Genomic DNA, 19,084 nt, shown 5'->3' with positions numbered 1-19,084 from the left:
ACATTTTTAAGTATGTGTATTCAGTCAAACCAGATAGGTTCTTCTACATTCTTCATCTTGTAACTATTTAAGGCCTGTTGTCTTGAGTGGTGTAGTGGTGTATCCCGGCTGCTCACAAATAACATTAAAAACAGGGAGAGCAGTATTTGGAAGGAAATGGAGACATTTTAACAGTTACATGGCAGACAATTTAACCAGGACAACAACTGTAACTCAGTCAGCATGTGAGTAGCTCCAGGTCCATTCATGCTAAGAGAGCGAGGCACTGTAGACAAAACAATTGTTGTCCAATCGATAATAATTGGGTATTTGTCTTGATTTTTTGCTCTGATCAGTAGTAATGCAACAAGAAGGTGATGTAGGACTCAGTTAAAACACCAGTCAGGGTTTATAGACAAAGGTCTAATTGTATCCCATATACGTACTGTACATTGGATCTTAATCATTTAGCCAATGTCTTTTGCGTGTACCATCAAGATTTTTGGTTATGGCTCCACTAAGGTCACATTTTGTGTGTTATAACTGTAATTCAAAACCTTAATATTGGCAAAATAGTGTCACTCCGTTTTGAATTTTGGCTGATTCATGCAATCTTTTGGGGAGTCAAAGCATTACCAACAAGGTACCAACAACTTCATTCATTAATTTTCTACCACTTATCCTCACAAGGGTTGCGGGGGTGCTGGAGCCTATCCCAGCTGTCTTTGGGCAAGAGGCGGGGTACACCCTGGACTGGTCGCCAGCCAAGGCACATATAGACAAACAACCATTCACACTCACATTCATACCTATGGACAATTTGGAGTCACCAATTAACCTAGCATGTTTTTGGAATGTGGGAGGAAACCGGAGTACCCGGAGAAAAACCACGCATGCAAACTCCACACAGAGATGGCCAAGGGTGGAATTGAACTCGGGTCTCCTAGCTGTGAGGTCTGTGCGCTAACCACTCGACCGCCGTGCAGTCGTACCAACAACTTAATTGCAATTATTCCTTTATCTCTTTAAATGTCATGCCATTGTAGTCCTTGCAGGGCAGCATGAAAAAAAGAGTGGAGACTATGGGATCTAACAGAGTGTGATTGGCGCACTATGCAATTTTTGTCAGCGGCGCAGTCCAGCGCAGCTCAGCGCAGCCATTGGCGCACGTGCCAAAGAGAAGAGATGAGAGAAGGCGTGACAGGGTGTAACACACCTGAGTGTAATCTTAACCAATCAAATGGACGCCTCTCAATGCCTTTCAATGCGCCTCAGAAGCGACAATGCGCAAAGAAATCTGTTCCTGACAGTTACAAAGCAGCAGGTTAATCCAGGCACCGTGCTTGTGATGCAACTGTATTAGTGCTCTGTCATCGTCAAATACGAGAACTTTTGATTGTATATTCTCGGTATCTCCTCCTCATGGTCTCCAAGTCGTCTTTAACAGTAAATTAAACGATCCTACAGCCAGATTTTAACAAGCAAATCTTTATATTAATTATATTAATCTTTGCTTTCAGTTGTTGTAAACTATTAATTGTCTCATGGGTCACTTTCTCTGTTTCCACAAAGTCTGCGCTACATGTGGTTCCTTTGTATACTAATAGTTATAATTAACAGGCTGCGCTTTGCCTGCGCCGAGAATAAACCAGATTGGAGCTGGCGAGGTTCTAGGCCACCTTTGGTGCGCTGTTTTGCCACGTAATTGTCACTGTGCCGAGTCGAGTGGTCTCCCTCACAGCTGGGAGACCAGCGTTCAATTCCACCCTTGGCCATCTCTGTGTGGAGTTTGCATGTGTGTCCCCGTGCATGCATGGGTTTTCTCCGGGTACTCCGGTTTCCTCCCACATTCCAAAAACATGCTAGGTTAATTGGCGACTCCAAATTGTCCATAGGTATGAATGTGAGTGTGAATAGTTGTTTGTCTATATGTGCCCTGTGATTGGCTGGCGACCAGTCCAGGGTGTACTCTGCCTCTCGCCCGAAGATAGGATAGGCTAAAGCACCCCCGCGGCCCTTGTGAGGAAAAGCGGTAGAAAATGAATGAATGAATGAATTGACATAATTACCACTGCATGAGGTGCGCCATGCTGCGCTACCCAGCGCATAATACTACAATGCCAACTTTGCCTGACTAATTAGCAGTATTTTACTTAACCCATGTGGTATTTTACAATAGATAGCAGGGGCAGTTTTGCAGTCTGCTTTTGTTATTGTTGTGTGTGGGCAACCTCAGTTGAAATGCAAAGGACACTCTTGTCATTTCTGAAGAGCACTTTAGTGCACACACACCTTTTCTGGCAAAAGGACCAGTTTGGCAGAGATTAATAGCAACGTATACAAGTATGATAGCAAGACTGAAAGCAGCAGACTGAGGTTGTGCTTGGGTGCCGGTTTGCCTTTTTTCATGCTACATTTATTAGAAATGGAAGCCAAAGTGCTGCGGTAGGTAAAAACTATTTTGAGGCTTTGCTTCCATCCTTAAAAAGCCCTTTCTGTCTTGTATAGATTTAACATTCACTCCCACATTCAAAACATTTGTCAATGTACATACTGTACATTTCCAGTAGATAGATACTGTAGTTTCTTCATTAAAAGGACACTACAGAGAGAAAAGAGTTCCTAAAAATGTCTACGTGTTGTACCTTCAAACGCAGAAGAAATAAGGCCTCTTTTTCTCCCTGCCAAACATACTCTTAAGTCCTTTCCGGTTAAAACATGTCTACTTCCAGTTCATGCCGCACCCACTCTGAGTATGCCGTATACAGATAATTAAGACGGGTGAACGAGATACAGCTACAGATGGTGGTGTACTCGTTCATCCCTAATCCAAACCTTTTTGTCTACTTCTTTCATTTCTCTTTTGTTCTTGTTTTCTCTACTTCTATGCAGCTCTCCACCATTAAAAAAAGTATTTCTTTTCCAACCTCAAGTTGACCCATGTCCTTCCATGTGTGGCATTCTCTATGGTTTGGCTTTGACAGCCCACTTCAGTCACTCAAGCCCATGAAATCCTGGTTCAAGTGTTCTTCTTTTTTTGCTCTGGGTTAAGGTCCTCTCTGGTTTGTTCTTCTTTGCAGTGGGAAATGCCCTTTTGTGAGAAGAGAAGTGTGTATTTCCACAGGCCACAGGTGTGTAGGAGTAGTGAAATGAATAATGCACAAGGAAAGTAGGAAAGTTAATTTAGGTGTTGAGTACAACTATGTCATGCCCCAAAAGGGTGTATTACAAAGGGCAGGATGTGATTAACTGTGTCAAAAAATAAAGCTTTCAAGGGGTTAGCACAAGTACAACACATGGATTTTAAATTCATGTGTACATGCTTGATTCTTTTTTAATTGTATCACAGCGAAGCAATGGGACGAAATTGGATTTGGCTCATTTTGGACTACATCCTCTTTGAGTTGTTCAGCAAACTGTGTATCTTCACTAATATAATATTAAATACAGTAAACACTCTCAAGTGTTATACAATTTGGAATTCAACTGACATATGTCTCTACATTTGCTTATTGCCTGCTAGCCATTTGGTAACAAAACTTTAGACTCTCAACATTTATTTTAGCCGTTTTCTTTTTTATTGGGAATATACGGATTATTGTTATTAGGTCCTCTTTGTTACTGAAGAGACCTCAGTTAAGTCACATCAACCAACTTGTGTTTGGCTTTTTTTTTGCTTTTTGTGACAAAACAAGGTCAACGCTCAAACACCGGGGGAAGAGAAGCCAAAAACCATTATATCGATTGACTCTCTGTGGAAACCCATGACAGGGAAAAGCCAAAAAATAAAAAAAATGTATTTTAACGGAGAGCGACACTTATGTGGCTATCTATTTTCATTTGTCGTTTGAGTTAGATTTTTTTTGCAGTTGTTCACATTATTACGAGTTATTGTAACTTATTTTTACACTTGTATGAAGGAAGAATGTTCAAATGTAAGTTAAAATATTGCCTGTACAGTTAAAGGTATTATGATGGTGTCACCTTGATCCGGGAAAAAATTCTTTCTATTGCCATTATTATTATGCCATTCATTTTAAGTTTATACCGCTTATCCTCACGAGGGTTGCGGGGGTGCTGGAGCCTATCCCAGCTGTCTTCGGGCGAGAGGCGAGGTACACCCTGGACTGGTCGCCAGCCAATCACAGGGCACATATAGACAAACAACCATTCACATTCACATTCATACCTATGGACAATTTGGAGTCGCCAATTAACCTAGCATGTTTTTGGAATGTGGGAGGAAACCGGAGTACCCGGAGAAAACCGGGGAGAACTTGCAAACTCCACACAGAGATGGCCAAGGGTGAAATTGAACTCGGGTCTCCTAGCTGTGAGGCCTGCATGCAGCCCTCTAGTGCCATATTAAAATAATTCAAATTCTGAAAAATAATCATAATATAGTGAAGTAGACTCATTAGAGTTAGCAACCTCTAATTATCAGACATTTAAAGTGATCATTTAACTCTTTGACCTTTTGTGCTTTCTGCTTTCTTCTAGCGTTTCCTGCTGTTTTGTTGTATTTCTTTTCTCTGCTGAGCTTTCCTGCCCTTCATTTTTCTCTGCAGTGTCAGGATGTCAACTGTCATTGTTTTCAAAGCAAGAAGGAAAAGAAGGAATAAAGAAGGAGTGGCCTTGGGAAACTAGTTGAAATTTCTGAGAGAAATTGAGGGCAAGCATTAGACACAAAGTAATGGGATGTCGTTGTGACGGTGAAGGCAACAAAGCTCCATGAAAGCTGCTTGACTGTCCACCAACTGAATCAGGGCTGCTCTGCTGATAAGGACGATGAAAGGAATAATGATGACAGTGGGGTGCAAATACAGTGCTATTTTTAGATGCATTCAGCTTTCCTGCTGTGTGTGCTGATATGTGCTGCATGCGTAGGGATAGATGTTGAATGAACAGGTCATATTTACAGGCAGAGCTATATTCATCATGCTAAGGTTTACCGTATGCGATGTATCTATTGGCTCCTGCCCTGTCATGTGCATGGGTGAATGTGTAATTAATGGGCTGTTTGTGCTGACTACACAGTCACAATAGCCGCAGTGAGGCGCACGCCCTCTTCATGACCACATAGTGGCTCTTCAACTGGGTGTTATCTGACAACATTGCAGTGAAATGGAAATATGCAGAGTGAAGGATTGTGAGTGTGACAAACCGCAGGACACTACAGGTATATAAAGTGTCGTAGTCAACAGAAATAAAAAAGGTTACACACAGTCTCCTATGTACTGAATGAAACACTTTACTGTATAGCTTTTCTATGGAAAAAAAGTATAGTAAAGAAATAAATGAAATAAAAATATGGAAAGACATTCTTTCCATCAGTGAATATACCCCACTGTAAATAATTAAGCAATAATGCCAAGCAGCATGGTTTTCGCTTTTCAACAGTGTAAGTGCCCTTCATTTTTTCATGAATGTAGATTTCTTTTCCTGGAGAAGATAATATTGACAATGTTAAATAATTCATTCCAGTTCCTTAAAATAGTGAAACAACGGGGTTGAGCCAATGCAGAAAATCCCCTTTCTTTGTTTTCAAAGTCTGTACAAAGTGCATGTATATATCAACTACTTTTTCAATGTTCAGTACTTTTTTTTGTTGTGTGTGGAAAAAAAACAAATGCTAATTATTGTTTTGTAATTTACTGCAGGCTGCACGGTGGAAAGTGGTTAATGCGCAGGCCACACAGCTAGGAGACCTGAGTTCGATTCTACCCATCTCTGTGTGGAGTTTGCATGTTCTCCCCATGCTAGGTTAATTGGTGACTCCAAATTGTCCATAGGTATGAATGTGAGTGTGAATGGTTGTTTGTCTATATGTGCCCTGTGATTGGCTGGTGACCAGTCCAGGGTGTACCCCGCCTCTTGCCCAAAGACAGCTGGGATAGGCTCCAGCACCCCCGCGACCCTTAAGCGGTAGAGAATGAATGAATGAATAATTTACTGCAGTTAGCAACACGTCCCAGTCACAAGCGGTGGAACCCATGTTTATGTGATTTGAAGAATGAAAAAATTCTGCTGAGAAATTTCCATTGACACAGTGTAACACGGTGATCCTTTTTTATTGTTCTTACAAATGTACTGAAACAGTTGCAATGGTTAATATAAATACCTGCTTTCTTGTGTTAAATGTAAGTCATGTAGGATGGTGTCGGAAGTATAAACCAGGCTGTGGAGGAGCAATTGCAACATAATCTGCAGGCATTCCACATGTGCATGTGTTTACGTGTTTGTGTTTGTTGTGGCGGCCCACAGACGCATACACCAACACACTGTACCAGTGAATGTGTGCAAAGCTGTAAACCGAGGGGAAACATGACAGCGTTTGGAGGGAAACCTGTTTCTTTGACAAGATGCTGTTGTAATCTGCACTCATCCTATTGATCCATCAATCTTTTCTGTTGAACTGCATCGTCATGTGTAAAATGTTTACTCATGTGAAATCCGGTAGTGAGTCCACTGTGAGCCTATCCCAGCTGACTTCGGGCGAGAGGCGGTGTACACCCTGGACTGTTTGCCAGCCAATCACAGGGCACATATAGACAAACAACCATTCACACTCACATTCATACCTATGGACAATTTGGAGTCGCCAATTAACCTAGCATGTTTTTGGAATGTGGGAGGAAACCGGAGTACCCGGAGAAAACCCACACATGTACAGACTCCACACAGAGATGCTCAAGTGGAGAATTGTTTTTTTATTTGCTCATCCATATTGTGGCACTGCAGTGTGTACAGTCACTGCAGTGTGTACACATTCTTGAATGTTACTGTAGCATGTGCACGGCCCCTATTGTGGGTGTTCACATGGGGAGCCTTCAACGGCATGGGTTTATATAACCTAGTCACGTGTGTTGTACAGCAAGCATGCAGGTGCAGTGGCGCTCATTTAGCACTACACGTAGCAGTGATGGAGGGAGGGTTCAGTGTTGGAGTCCCCAGAGAGATGAGGAAAGGCTGAGAGAACAACTCTGATAGATTGCCACCAAACCGCCTGCTCCATTCTGCTGACATAAATACATATTTTTGTGAAAGACGTTCTACTGTTCTTGTGTGTATAACAACCAGGCATGTTTTATACAGTACATTAAACCACATCGCCCATAACCAATGAGGCACAAATGACCCATAAAGACAAAAAATGGCTTTAGAGCAATTTTTATATTTGCATATTCAGTAACTCTGGACTGTATCTGCCAAAGGACATAATTCTGCTTAATGCTGATATTAATGCTGATGAATTATGATCGGGCTTTTGATTTCAATGGCCTCTAACGTCACTTTAGATCCCAAATCATTGTATCCATTGTTGTTCACCGGGATTATATCTAGCGTCATTGTTAAGGTCCATATTGCCCAACACTAGTGTAAACCTCATTATCTGAAACTTTGGCTCCTTTTAAACACGAGAATACAACATTCAACAACTACATTTTACATGTACAACTACATTTATATTTCAGAAAATTGGAAAAAGCATAATAGGTCCCCTTTAAAGCGGGGTGTTGTTGATTAAGTCTCAGCTAATTTGCAATATAAAAAACAACATAATATCAGCTATAGCCAAGGCACAACTCCTACAACAACATTACTCTGATGAAATAGGTATAATGGAATTATAAATGATAAAAATCAATAATTCACTTGTTAATTGGTAAAACAATTAATTTATCAAGAAAATATAGTTAAATGCCCAAGTGTGCCTAAACAATTGAAAACATTGAACATACACAACATCATTGTTGTGTATGCTTTTATCAAATAAAATCTGTTAAAGAAAATTCGACAGCTGTTCATTGTTTTTTTTGTGTAATGTATTTTTGGATTCATTCGTTCCAAACCTTAAATTATGTATACCTCATGTGTAAAAAGACACTGCATGTTTATCCTTCTTCAGTAAAATAGATATGCTGTATCTTATATTGTTTTTGTCTCATATGTTAGCAATCATTGCATTCCCAGTCATTCCCATATCATTATTGTCAGCTAAATATACCAAGAGCACCCCTCATCTCTTGTAGCTTATATTTCATGTGATATAATAAATAGTAATTTGTAATTTAATGGCCAACAAATGAAGGTGAAAGATGATTTCTTAAAGCTATGAACAACTGAAGAACACATTTATTTTTGCTATGGAGCAAAAACTGCTTTGCACCTTGTCAGTTTGGCCTGCTTTCTTGTGATGTCATGGATGTCAGGGTATGAATGTATTTTTGTAGGTGTAATGTTAAATACTAAATGTCTGGGTCTGACAAGCAGGTGGTGACCTCAAGCTTTTCTGTGATTAAAAATAGCTTGGCACTTCTGAACTTTTCATTTTATTGGTGTTCAGAACGTGGCATGGTTCTCTTTATGTTTAGATTAAACGCTGCATACTGATTATTGGGGATTAGACTGTGTCCACTAACATGACAGCCATGCCGTGGTGGATGTATTGTTTAGAATGATGTATGTAGCGCAGCAGATGTTCTTGGTTGGTTTAGTCTTGGCATGGCTCTTTGGCTTCAGTTATTAACGCATGTAATGTTCATGCTGGAATTGGCAGGGGAGTTTACCAGAGTGGCTGCTGTTACTGTCGCAGTGTTGACGCAAGTCTGGGTAATCCACCGGCTGTTCCACCGTGCGTATGCAAGGCTCTGGGCTGGCCCCAAACAAAAGGCCAGACCTGAAAAGCACAATAATGAGGAACAGACTAAAAGAAAAGGCATGTCTCTTTCCATTTCTCTGAACGAAAAGAAAAGCCTGACATAAAAGAATAAAAGGCAAGAAAGAAAGATGAAACTAAGCCTCTCAAATCCAGGTTTTTGGCCACGCTGTCTCTTTGAGTTTATCTTTTTTTTCATGCATGTGTTTTATTAGGGAAATGCAACGGTAGATCTGCTTCTCAATATACAAGAAAAACATGAAGAGGTGTGTCACAACTTGTGTCAAGCATAATTTCAACTGTATGCTTCATTCAAACAATACAAATCCCACGGGTTCATGTTGGAGATCAAAAAATGTGTATGCTGAGCATGATGTTATAGTTCACAACAGGAGAGTACTCCATCGCTACAAATCAGTGACATTTCCTTGTACCTAGCTCAAAGGTCTCTCTGTTGATTTGTCTGTTGATTTTGTGTCTGTTTATTCTTTTTTTTATTGGAGGACATTCATATATTGATGACATTTCATTAAAACATCTGTTCATCTGTCATCTGTCATCTGTTTGTGTTATTGGAGTACAATAAGAGACAACACAGACATATTAATGCAATCATTCATTGACCTTCACTAACACTGCAGTAAAATAAACTTTTGTCATCCAATTTGGACACGTCACATTCAGTTGAATCCAGACTGTAGAGGTCACTATTACTACCCAATATTTGAGGAGAACATACACAGATCAGATAAATGTTAATTATTCTTTCAATTGGGAATGTGGAATAATGACATTTTAATCTAATACTGTGGCTCATGAACTGTTGCAGAGCTATACAACATGGCGTATATCATTGTGTATTGTAGATAAAGCCAAGTTTACCAAGACACACATTTTGTCCTCAAAGTGGGTTCTTTTTGTGTACCAACATTAGTGTTGCCTTTATCAGTCATTTTATTTTTTACCTTAGACTTTTTGACAAAAATACTTCTTATTTTAATCACATTTTCTTAATTTCTTAAAGTTTAGCTTTAAAGCCCTGGCAGATGGATCTCACAATAACGCTAAAATTACCTGCATTTACTGTTACTGCGAGGTGAGTTGTCGTGGAGTATATTGACTACCAGTGAGAAGTGAGAGGATACCAGAGCACTGCCAGTATATGAGTGTCATATAACCAACAAGTGATTTTTAGATGTGAGCTGTCTCTCAACAAACGTTTCGCTTAGAACTGCAAGCTAACATTTGGGTTACGAGCTGTGAGTTACGGGCAGCCATAGTTGTAGACAGTTATTTGGGGGTTTAAGATCAAGAGGTCAGTAGGTCATTACAATATAACAGTCTGATTCATTATCTTAAAAAGAATGCTAAAAGCATCGCACAAACACCCAAAAGGTAGGTAAGAAATATACAATGCAAGTACCAATACAAGTTTAGAATAAAAAACAGAAACTATTTTAATGGTTTCCCTTCATGCATTTTATTCGCTGCAATGAGTCATTTAGCTGCCCTGTCCACCAGAGGGAGACACAAGGAGGGAGCCTCCCTCTGAATAGCCTGAGCTATCAAACAAACAAAACAAAAATAGGTTTTGACAGCTTAACTACATGACATGCACCCACACTATACTGAAGCACTCTGATTTTCCTGTCTTTCTGAGCCACGGTCAAAATGACAATATATCTGTACAGTTTGTTTTGTGTATTTGAGTCCCAACGTTATTGGAAGCGCACCAGAAATGCCACAGGTTGTGGATTGCCTAAAGCAGGACCAAATAATGCCACGGCTGCTTCACAGATGCAGGAAGTGTTGGTGACCATGCATATCCATGTGTGAACAATGTACTCCCTGCATGCTATATCGCACACTAGACATAAACAGCACTTGACTGTGTAAATAAGTTGTGTGGGCATTCTGTGCCAATGTGTACCATTTTCAGTCACAATTTGTGTGCCTAGTGCGTATACAGTGTATAAACAGTGCGGAAACTAGTCTTCAACCTTTTCAGGCGTCCAATCTAAATGACACACAGCGAAATGCGGGAACAATGCGGAGACAAAATTTGTGCAAGTGCAAACGCCACTTAAGACTGTAGACCAGGTCCAGGGTACAGGGTGCCTTTTACATATGTAGGAGAATGAAAGTGATCCCAGATGGCGAGAGACTGAGTCAAAATAGAGGTGACTGCACCATCTTCTCCTTTCATCCCACCTGGCACTTCAACCTGTGCCCTTCCAGTGCTCTCCTCATGTCCTCGAGAAGCTAGGTTTGGTTGCTGCTGTCGGCAGTCTGCTATATACTATGTACTATTCATAAGGTATTCATAAGGTATTCTCACCTTGCCAGTCCCTTATCTAGCCCGTCTCGTGCTCCGTCAAGTGTTTGTTCTTCAAATGTCATATTAAAGCTTTTTAACGTGAGATATTTTTTGTGTTATATTCTGCTCTGCCAAAGGGATATCACGCTCACAAGTGGCAGCTAAGTTCCACACGGCAGACATGTTTTGGGTTTGGTGTGCAGTGTGAATGACAGTACCTGGTCGTGCTATACTTGCCGTACAGGTGGGAAATTTAAGACATTTCCAAGGCCACATGACAAAGGTCCCAGTAACTAAGTAAATCAGTTTGCGATCTTGTGATTTTCTTTTATAAACAATGAAAACAATTAAAACAATCACTTATATTTGGTGTTGACTGACCACCCCCCTATAGCTCCATGAAATCTTTGGTTCACTACAACCTTCACTGTGCTTTGTAGCTGCAGCGTGTTGCCTGCCAGTTTGCAGTTGTGGCAGAGCAGAGTGAAACAATGCTGCAAGTGCCTCCCTATACAAGTGAAGAAGGTGAGCAACACTGTGCTCAATGTCATGTCACTTAGTATCATTGTAGGGAGTCTTTACTATCATTGCAATGAGTCTGTGGGGAATTGCAGAAAAGCAAGATTATTTTTGTGATGCAAATTCAAAGAGAAATTATTTTTCCACATAATGATTCCATTTTGGCTTTATATTCTTGGTGTCAGATTTAAATAAAAAAAATGTAAATAGTGGTGTACCCCACTTCGAGAACCAGGGTCTCCAAGGTCAATAAAGTAAATGTAAAGGTAATGTATGTTGAAGCTCTTCAGTGATGATGCAGCTCGCTGCAACTCTATTTTGATTAAGAATTTAGTGTTTATTTATTTGAGATGTTATGGCAGCCTTTGACTGCAGCAGCAAGACGAGTTTGGTCCTCAACCACGGATAATTGTCCAGACAAATGTCTCATGAAATGCACAAATAAGCAAATTGGACTGATAAATAGGTGTTTTGAAAGGTATATTGCTGCTTCCTTATCCATAATTGTTTTCATTCTTGAGTTATTAAGGCTATGCACATTCATTGTGCTGCACAGCAATTCAGCTCCTGCATAATTTAACACATGAAAAACTCACAATACACTAATTCTTTTTGTGTTCTGAAAGCCAACACTGGAATTATCGGTCCTACCTCAATTAAAAATTATTTCAAACATCTGTCTACATTTTGCTCCCCAAACATAAATCCAGGCCGTCTACATGAGCATTTTCTATAATGGCAGTCAGCATTGGAGTTTTAGTTTACTCACATTATTTGAATGTTTTTTTTTTTTAAATCTGTGGCTTAAATGTACAAACTAAACAAAAAGTAGAAAAGTAGCCTTCGGCTTCTGTGGACATATAGCTGCCTGGAGGAGTTGTGTACTGTGCCTGACAAGGGTAACATGCTGCTACGTCCAAAGGCGCCCCCGGTAGCTTGGTTTTTCTCTGATGCAGTCGTTTTGTGGGTGAGGTGTGTGTTTTGGACTTCCTGCCTTGTTTATGTGATTGAGACATTTTTAATTGCATCATTTTCTAGTTGTGTGTTTTTGGTTTTGGACCATTTATGTGTTTGGAGTGTTTGGGTATTGGGCTGTTTGCAACACATCGTGAACTGCAGTGGTGAGAAACTGTCCTCTCTTTATGGCTAACTGTTCTCCAGCAAATATCTGCAGCTGTGTGTTGGACGATTAATCCACACTTTATTTCCTTCCGTTTCTGCTTGCAGTGGACGAAGTTGCCCAGAAACATGACACCTACATTGTATGTATATATTTTTTGGCCAGGCATAGACCCATAACCCTCTGAAAACAGTTCTGTGACCCACTTTGGGTCCCGACCCGACAGCTGAGAATCTGAGAAAGAATGAACAAAGCCTCTGCAAAGAGTGGATTATTTTGGTGGCCTTCCGAAGAAGCAATTGCAAACCTGGAGATAACAACTTAATACTCACCCACATTTTCAGTTTGAAGACTTACAAGCCTCACCAGCTTGTCACTGCAGGCTTTAGGTCTTGCCTCTCTGGTCCTGCCTCTGTGGATCAAACTGTAAGCAATAAACTTAAACTGTAGGGATGTATCAGGCTCTGGGGAAGTTTAACGCTCATTTCGTGGACATAGACATTTTAAGAAGTGCTTTTCTTCTCTGCAGTTTCTGATTGTAGAACGTATACCCAAATGCCAAGGCGGTGCTAGTGAGGTGTCCAGAGACTATGAGTGTTATCCTCTTTATCCTTATAATCTACAGCGTGACGGTTTGGGTTCCCACTGTGTCTGTTTGCTGCCCCGAGGCTCCTAAAGGCTCCACAGTGAAATGGCCTGTTAGTCTTATCAGCACCTCTCAACCCCCTCACTCACCCTGTCTCCCATCTCCTCCACCCACTTTGTCCTCCTCCCCTGTCATCACTACCCGTCTGCTACTTAATCCAATTATCCTTTTAAGATGATATGCTCTGTAACTCACCACAAAATTGGCGGATGACGCCGTTGTGCATCACGCGGTCACATATACAAACAGCTTTTTTTGTCTTTCTAAAATTCAAAGTGCATTCAAAGTGTAAAGTGAGCCACTGTAGCATATGTAATACAGTGCTGTTGCTTGTTTTGTCTATATTAAGGTTTCCTCACACAAGCTGTGGCCTCTACTGTCACTCTTTGATTCGCTGTACCCTTGAGGTGACTCTGCGTGTGTATGTCCTTCACTGCTGTGTGCTGACGGGTTTTAGGCTTTTAGCTGACACTTCACCTGACACAGAAGGTCCCTCTTTGTCTTGTGAGTGTGTATGTGTATGTGTGCATCTCATTTCATTACTATGTTCAAATCCTGAAAGCACATTCTAACTTCCCTTCAGTGCTGTTCAACGCTTAACTTTTTGTTAAGTGACTTACTCTAGTTATTAGATCGTATCAATATAAGTAGTATACGTATACTGTAAGTAAATATTGTTCAAGGGAATGGGAGAAAAATATGCAGCACAAAAATACATAACTAAAGTAGCATGTTTTGCATTATGTATATATAACAATGATAAATCATCTTTTCATTGTCATGACATGGTGGTTAATCTGTAGCTTGTACAAATCTTGTCATGCGTTTTGCTGCAAAGGACTGCTGGATGGCACAAAAGTAGCTGTGTTTGGTCGTTTTTGGTGCTGACACCACAAGAGTCAAACAAAACAGATGGGGTTTTTTGCAAGGATTTTGTTTGCGTGTGGGTGTTTGGGTGTGTGTGTGTGTTGCTCAGTGACATATTCTAGTACTGACTGTGAGTTAAGCAGGAGTTAGATCCTGGCGTACATGTTACCCCACGCATGGGCTCTGCAATTTGGGGGAAATTTGTTGGCTGTGGCCAGCACGTGGAGGAAGTAGGGTAGTCAGAGGGACTACAAGTGTGTCATACTATTGGAGCAAGTGACATGTTTGCTGCTCACCAAAGTGGTAGCTTTTAGATCGTGAGTGTAGCGTGAAACTCATGCATGCTAGGTGCACTTCATGCAAGGCTGTGGCAATGGGCACATACATGTGTGGGTTTCATATGAGGCTCGTGCAGCCCACTCACTTCGATTGCAAGATGGGCTTACTGCCTTCCTACGGTACTTTCGGTTACTAGTAGAACCAGCGTGTACAGCGGGAGGAGCGGCCGCCATGGCCGGGTAAGGTGCATTAAAGTTGGATACGCTATGTCAGCAGCCTCTGTGCGTCCACAGAGCTTGGTAGAAGTGTACAGCCGGAGGAGTTGTCCACCGCCAGTGGAGCTGCTGGGAATGTACACAATGTATTTTTAAACTTACAATACATGCAAGGCTTTCCTACATGCACCCAGAAAATACTTTGCACCCCAATTTTCTTCCTATGAGCTTTGTGAGCTGTTTACAGGTTTGAAAATCCATGCAGGCCAAATGTGTGCCTCTTAAGTAGCCAGCATGTAGGAGCACATACGTACATCAGGATGTAACTCCCTCCTTGGATCTGAATCCTGAAAGGTCTACATGTCTGAAAGAAGGCTTTGTAGAATGGGTATATGTTTTTTTAGTTGTTTGTTTGCACCTGACTTTGTCATCTGTTGTGGCAATCTCTCTTCTTTTGGTAAAATATATATTTATCATTAATATTCAGGATTTCCATAGTTAGTAATGGTTTGTAAATATGTGACAATGCAGATATAATGTACAGCATACATGTATCACTGTTAAGAAAGCCCACTTTGTCTTTATGTTTCACTGATTTTTTATCAACTTTTGACATTTCGCACTTTGCCCGGCGTTCCTTGAACGCACCATTGTTGCTGTGAGGCAACAAATAAAACATATTGTACAACTTATATAACTTTTAGGTGACTCAGATTTCATCTGTTTATTGATCATCTTGCATTATCATTCATTAGTGGTGAGTACCTATACATTTTATGATTTAAGATGCATTTAATAAGTGTGTGAGGCATATTGAAGAGAGACTGGGGAGGGTTCTGGAGCTGCAACTATTGTAATAATTATAACAGTACTACAACAAATATTGATCCGAAATCACAAGATAACATAAATGTCAAGCTCATGATTTTCAGGGGGAGTGTCAAAAATAGACGTTTTTTCTGGCCGCTATTACTTTTTGCCATTCACTGGTGGTCCCAGAATGTAATATGAATGAAGTTTGGGGATCTACATTTGACAACATTGTGTCATCCTCTATCTATGAACCATGAACAAACTGTGGGCAAAAACAAGACATTTTCCTTTTTCACTGCTGAAATATACTTGTACAATGTTTGGTTCACGTGGTGAGTTCTCCCTGCACACACGCGTGGGGGTTTATTCCGGGTAAGTACACTTGCACAAGCAAATGAAAAAGGAGTGACTCCAGTCTCCCCTGCCCCATGACACCACCGATCCATCTGTGAGCCACGAAACACCAACACGACCACACCACCTCATCCATTCACCATCAGTGGTCTGCTGCCCAGCCATGGCCACTGTATGTGTAGACACAACCATGCCGCTCATCCACACACAGGTTGTTTTGGGTTTGTTTGTGAGTTTTTGGGTGGTTGGTGTTCCCTTTTCCATTGCCTAATTATCTACCTGTGTCTCACTATGATGTTCATCTGTTGCTCTCTTAATCTTCCTTGCTGCTGATTTTTGTTTTTTCTGCTGCTCTCTTCCCTCCCTTTTTTTCTGTCAGACCAGAAATATCACTGTTGCTATTAACTGGGCTCTGTCTTTATGTCGTATGTTCTTTTAGGCCCACGCCGTGCATCGCTGGCTAATCGATCAGGACAGTAGTGTGAGCTCTGAGATGCCGGATGGCCAAGGAGTATGGCTCTATGATGATGAAGTAAATATCTGCAACCCGTATATATCTGGCTTTTTTATATTCACTATGTGTATATATATATACATATACTGTATATGCTGTATTGGTGGCCATCTTGTCACGTAAAGTTTGTGTCACTCTGCTGCTGTGTTTTATTTTATCACGTTTTTCTTATTTTGCATATGGTATTGTAGTGCTGGTTCATTCAAGTCGTGCTGTTGTGATGTGAGCTAAATCAGTCGTACAGGTGTCGTGGATCACGCTGGAGCTTTTCTATGTTTCCCTTCCCTGCTTGATGAACTGTACTAACTTTCTGATTTAGATTTTTTTAATTCGGTGGTTTTTATGTTGTGTAGGCCTTTGTTTTGGTGTCACATGTTTCAGACACAAGTGTGTATCTGTTTCAATATTAACATCTTTCTCAGTGTCTTGTGATACCTCGGATACCGATGTTGTCAAATCATAGCATATTACATGGCAAGAGTCCACGGGCAAAATATAGCTTATTCTTAACTGTCTGTCACTCCACAATCAGTAGTTCATGCACCAGAGGTCCATGTTAATAATAAAAAGTCACAGTATTTTCCCTGTGGGTTCTTCTAACTTCGTGAATATGCTTGTGTCATCTGTACCACTGTGATTGTGTTTAGGCTTAAATCCAATTCAAGTGTGAACGTGGAGCTGTGCGTGGAAGAGTGTGTGAGAAATGTTGTGTATCTATGACCTTATCAGTGTGGATTAGCAGTGTGTGCATGCTTACTCTCAGTCCATGCATGGCATCTCCAGTGTATTAGCACTAGCTGTGATCCAACTGTCTGTGTTGTGTCTGGAATGGTGAATGCGCTCTTTCTTCTGCATCATTGCGGTTGTTGCATGCCTTTGATGTGTCATTGTTTGTGTATTGTGGCTGTTGTGTATTTCCTATGCGACGGCATGTCACACATGCTGTGCCTGTCTTTTGTCTATCTATCTATATAAATGGTCTGGGACTTGTTCACCAGGTTTCATTGACAATATCTAATGGATGATCTTGAATCCATTTTCACTAAGTGGAAGAGAGTTCATCTAAGTGCAATGAAGCCACTGGGAAACTTGTTCCAGACAATTCTTTCCCCTCAAATCCTCGCTCCCCTCTTTGCTATCCCAAATTTCTAATCCTACTCTTCCTATCTCCATATTGCTCCCAAAGTATATGGAGCACTATGAGGTTTCCTAAAGCCCAGACTAAAAAGAAAATGTAAGAATGTAGCACATAGAGTAACTGGAAACATAACCTGGCTACACAAAACAATATGGAGTATTATATTTTTCTTTGGTGCTCATGATTATGTGTGCATTGGACAATTTCTTTTTTCTTCTCTCCTTTGAATTATATGTTTTGCCTTGTTTATGTGCATTCCAGGAGGTTCTAAATGCATCGTGATAGCACCAATGGTTGGGACTGTATGTGGGCACACCTATGTGGGCAACAATTATTTAGGTCAGGGGTCTCAAACTCAACACACCTGGAGGCCACCATATAGGTGTAGTCTGGTGTAGGCAGGGTCACATCAAGCATTCACTATGGAATTCAACCGAGTGACTATCTTGTCAACAAACACCACTAGAAGTTGTCAAAAGCTTGAGCTACGGTAAGCCATACGTATCAAATGAAATATGGAACACAATTGTGCCACAAAGTGCCACAATCAACACAGTTTATGAAATGTAAATGTAAGGGTGTGCAGGCTGCACTTAGACTTTGTTGTTGTAAACTTTGTTGTCAAGTAAGGGTACACAAAATGTGGTCTGGGCCTCGAGATTGAGACTGCTGATGTAGATTTCAGAAAATACATACCAATTTATTTAGCGCTTTTCATACAGAAACAAACTGAAAGTCACTAATGTCCGTGAAAAATCAACCATGAACAGGGCAAGGGCACAACGACTGAAAGTAGGTCAAAGCTAAACCAGGAAGTATGGAAAGTGAAGATTTAAAAAAAGGAAAATGCATAACTCGAATATTTGAAAAAAAACAATTCTTATGATGGGAAAACCCCCGAACCAGAAATATACGTATAAAAGTGGAAATTGCATTGTTATTGTTTTGATTTTGGCATGGCTCTAAAACGCATGCAGATAATACAGAACTGCAAATTGATTGTGTTTACCCTCTTGATCAACCTGCCGTGGCCCCTCCTGTAAGGCAGAGTTGTGTATTGTTTGTGGTCAGCATAAAGGTCATGGCCCCTCTGTTACCATTGCCACTTATTAGTCTTGGAGAAGGTCCCACTATCATTGCACACTCTAACTACCCCATTAGTCCTCAGAGACAGATGCTCCGGGAGCCAAGCCCCATTCGTCACACTGTGGCTGCATGGCAGACTCAATATGAAGAAAAGCAAACTGTCACACTCTGCACTGTCATATAAATTCTCCCCCGTCTCAGTTTCTCTTTTCCAGCTGCTCCCCGGCCCACTGTAGATGCAGACTACATTAGGAAGCCCATTCATGTCCAACCACCAGCAGTTGGCTGTAATTTGTTTCGGCGAGGGGTGCAGAGTGTAATTTACATGTGAAAGGCCATGGCCTATTCAAATATTGTTACACTCATTTTTATCCCAGGGTTATTAATACCAGCTTTGAAATAATTAAGATTAAAGGCTGTGGGTTTTTTTTTGCCATTGTGTAGAATCTCCAGAAATGTTGTCTTAGTTGGTTAGATATTTAGCGAGAAGACGGAGGAGCAGAGGTGTTCTGAACTTGCTAACTGATTAGATTTTTGCTATATAAGAGATATGTTTGGTGGCATTAACTTTCGGTGGA

General features: G+C 40.8%; 1 protein-coding gene across 7 annotated transcripts in view; it reads left to right on the top strand.

Annotated features, from left to right (window-relative positions):
• Positions 1-19,084, top strand: part of ank1a (ankyrin 1, erythrocytic a) — a 79,124-nt gene that overhangs the window by 14,246 nt on the left and 45,794 nt on the right. For 4 of the 7 annotated variants that reach the window (XM_058072098.1, XM_058072096.1, XM_058072099.1 and 1 more), the window contains exon 2: positions 16,208-16,300. The exons of the other annotated variants lie outside the window; for them this stretch is intronic. In XM_058072098.1, coding sequence (XP_057928081.1) covers positions 16,208-16,300 — 93 coding nt within the window. The remainder of the gene's footprint in view (positions 1-16,207; positions 16,301-19,084) is intronic. 7 annotated transcript variants of the gene reach the window in all.

This window comes from Doryrhamphus excisus, chromosome 4 (genome assembly GCF_030265055.1).
Source record: "Doryrhamphus excisus isolate RoL2022-K1 chromosome 4, RoL_Dexc_1.0, whole genome shotgun sequence".
Taxonomy (NCBI): domain Eukaryota; kingdom Metazoa; phylum Chordata; class Actinopteri; order Syngnathiformes; family Syngnathidae; genus Doryrhamphus; species Doryrhamphus excisus.
This window is presented reverse-complemented; position numbering and strand designations above follow the sequence as displayed.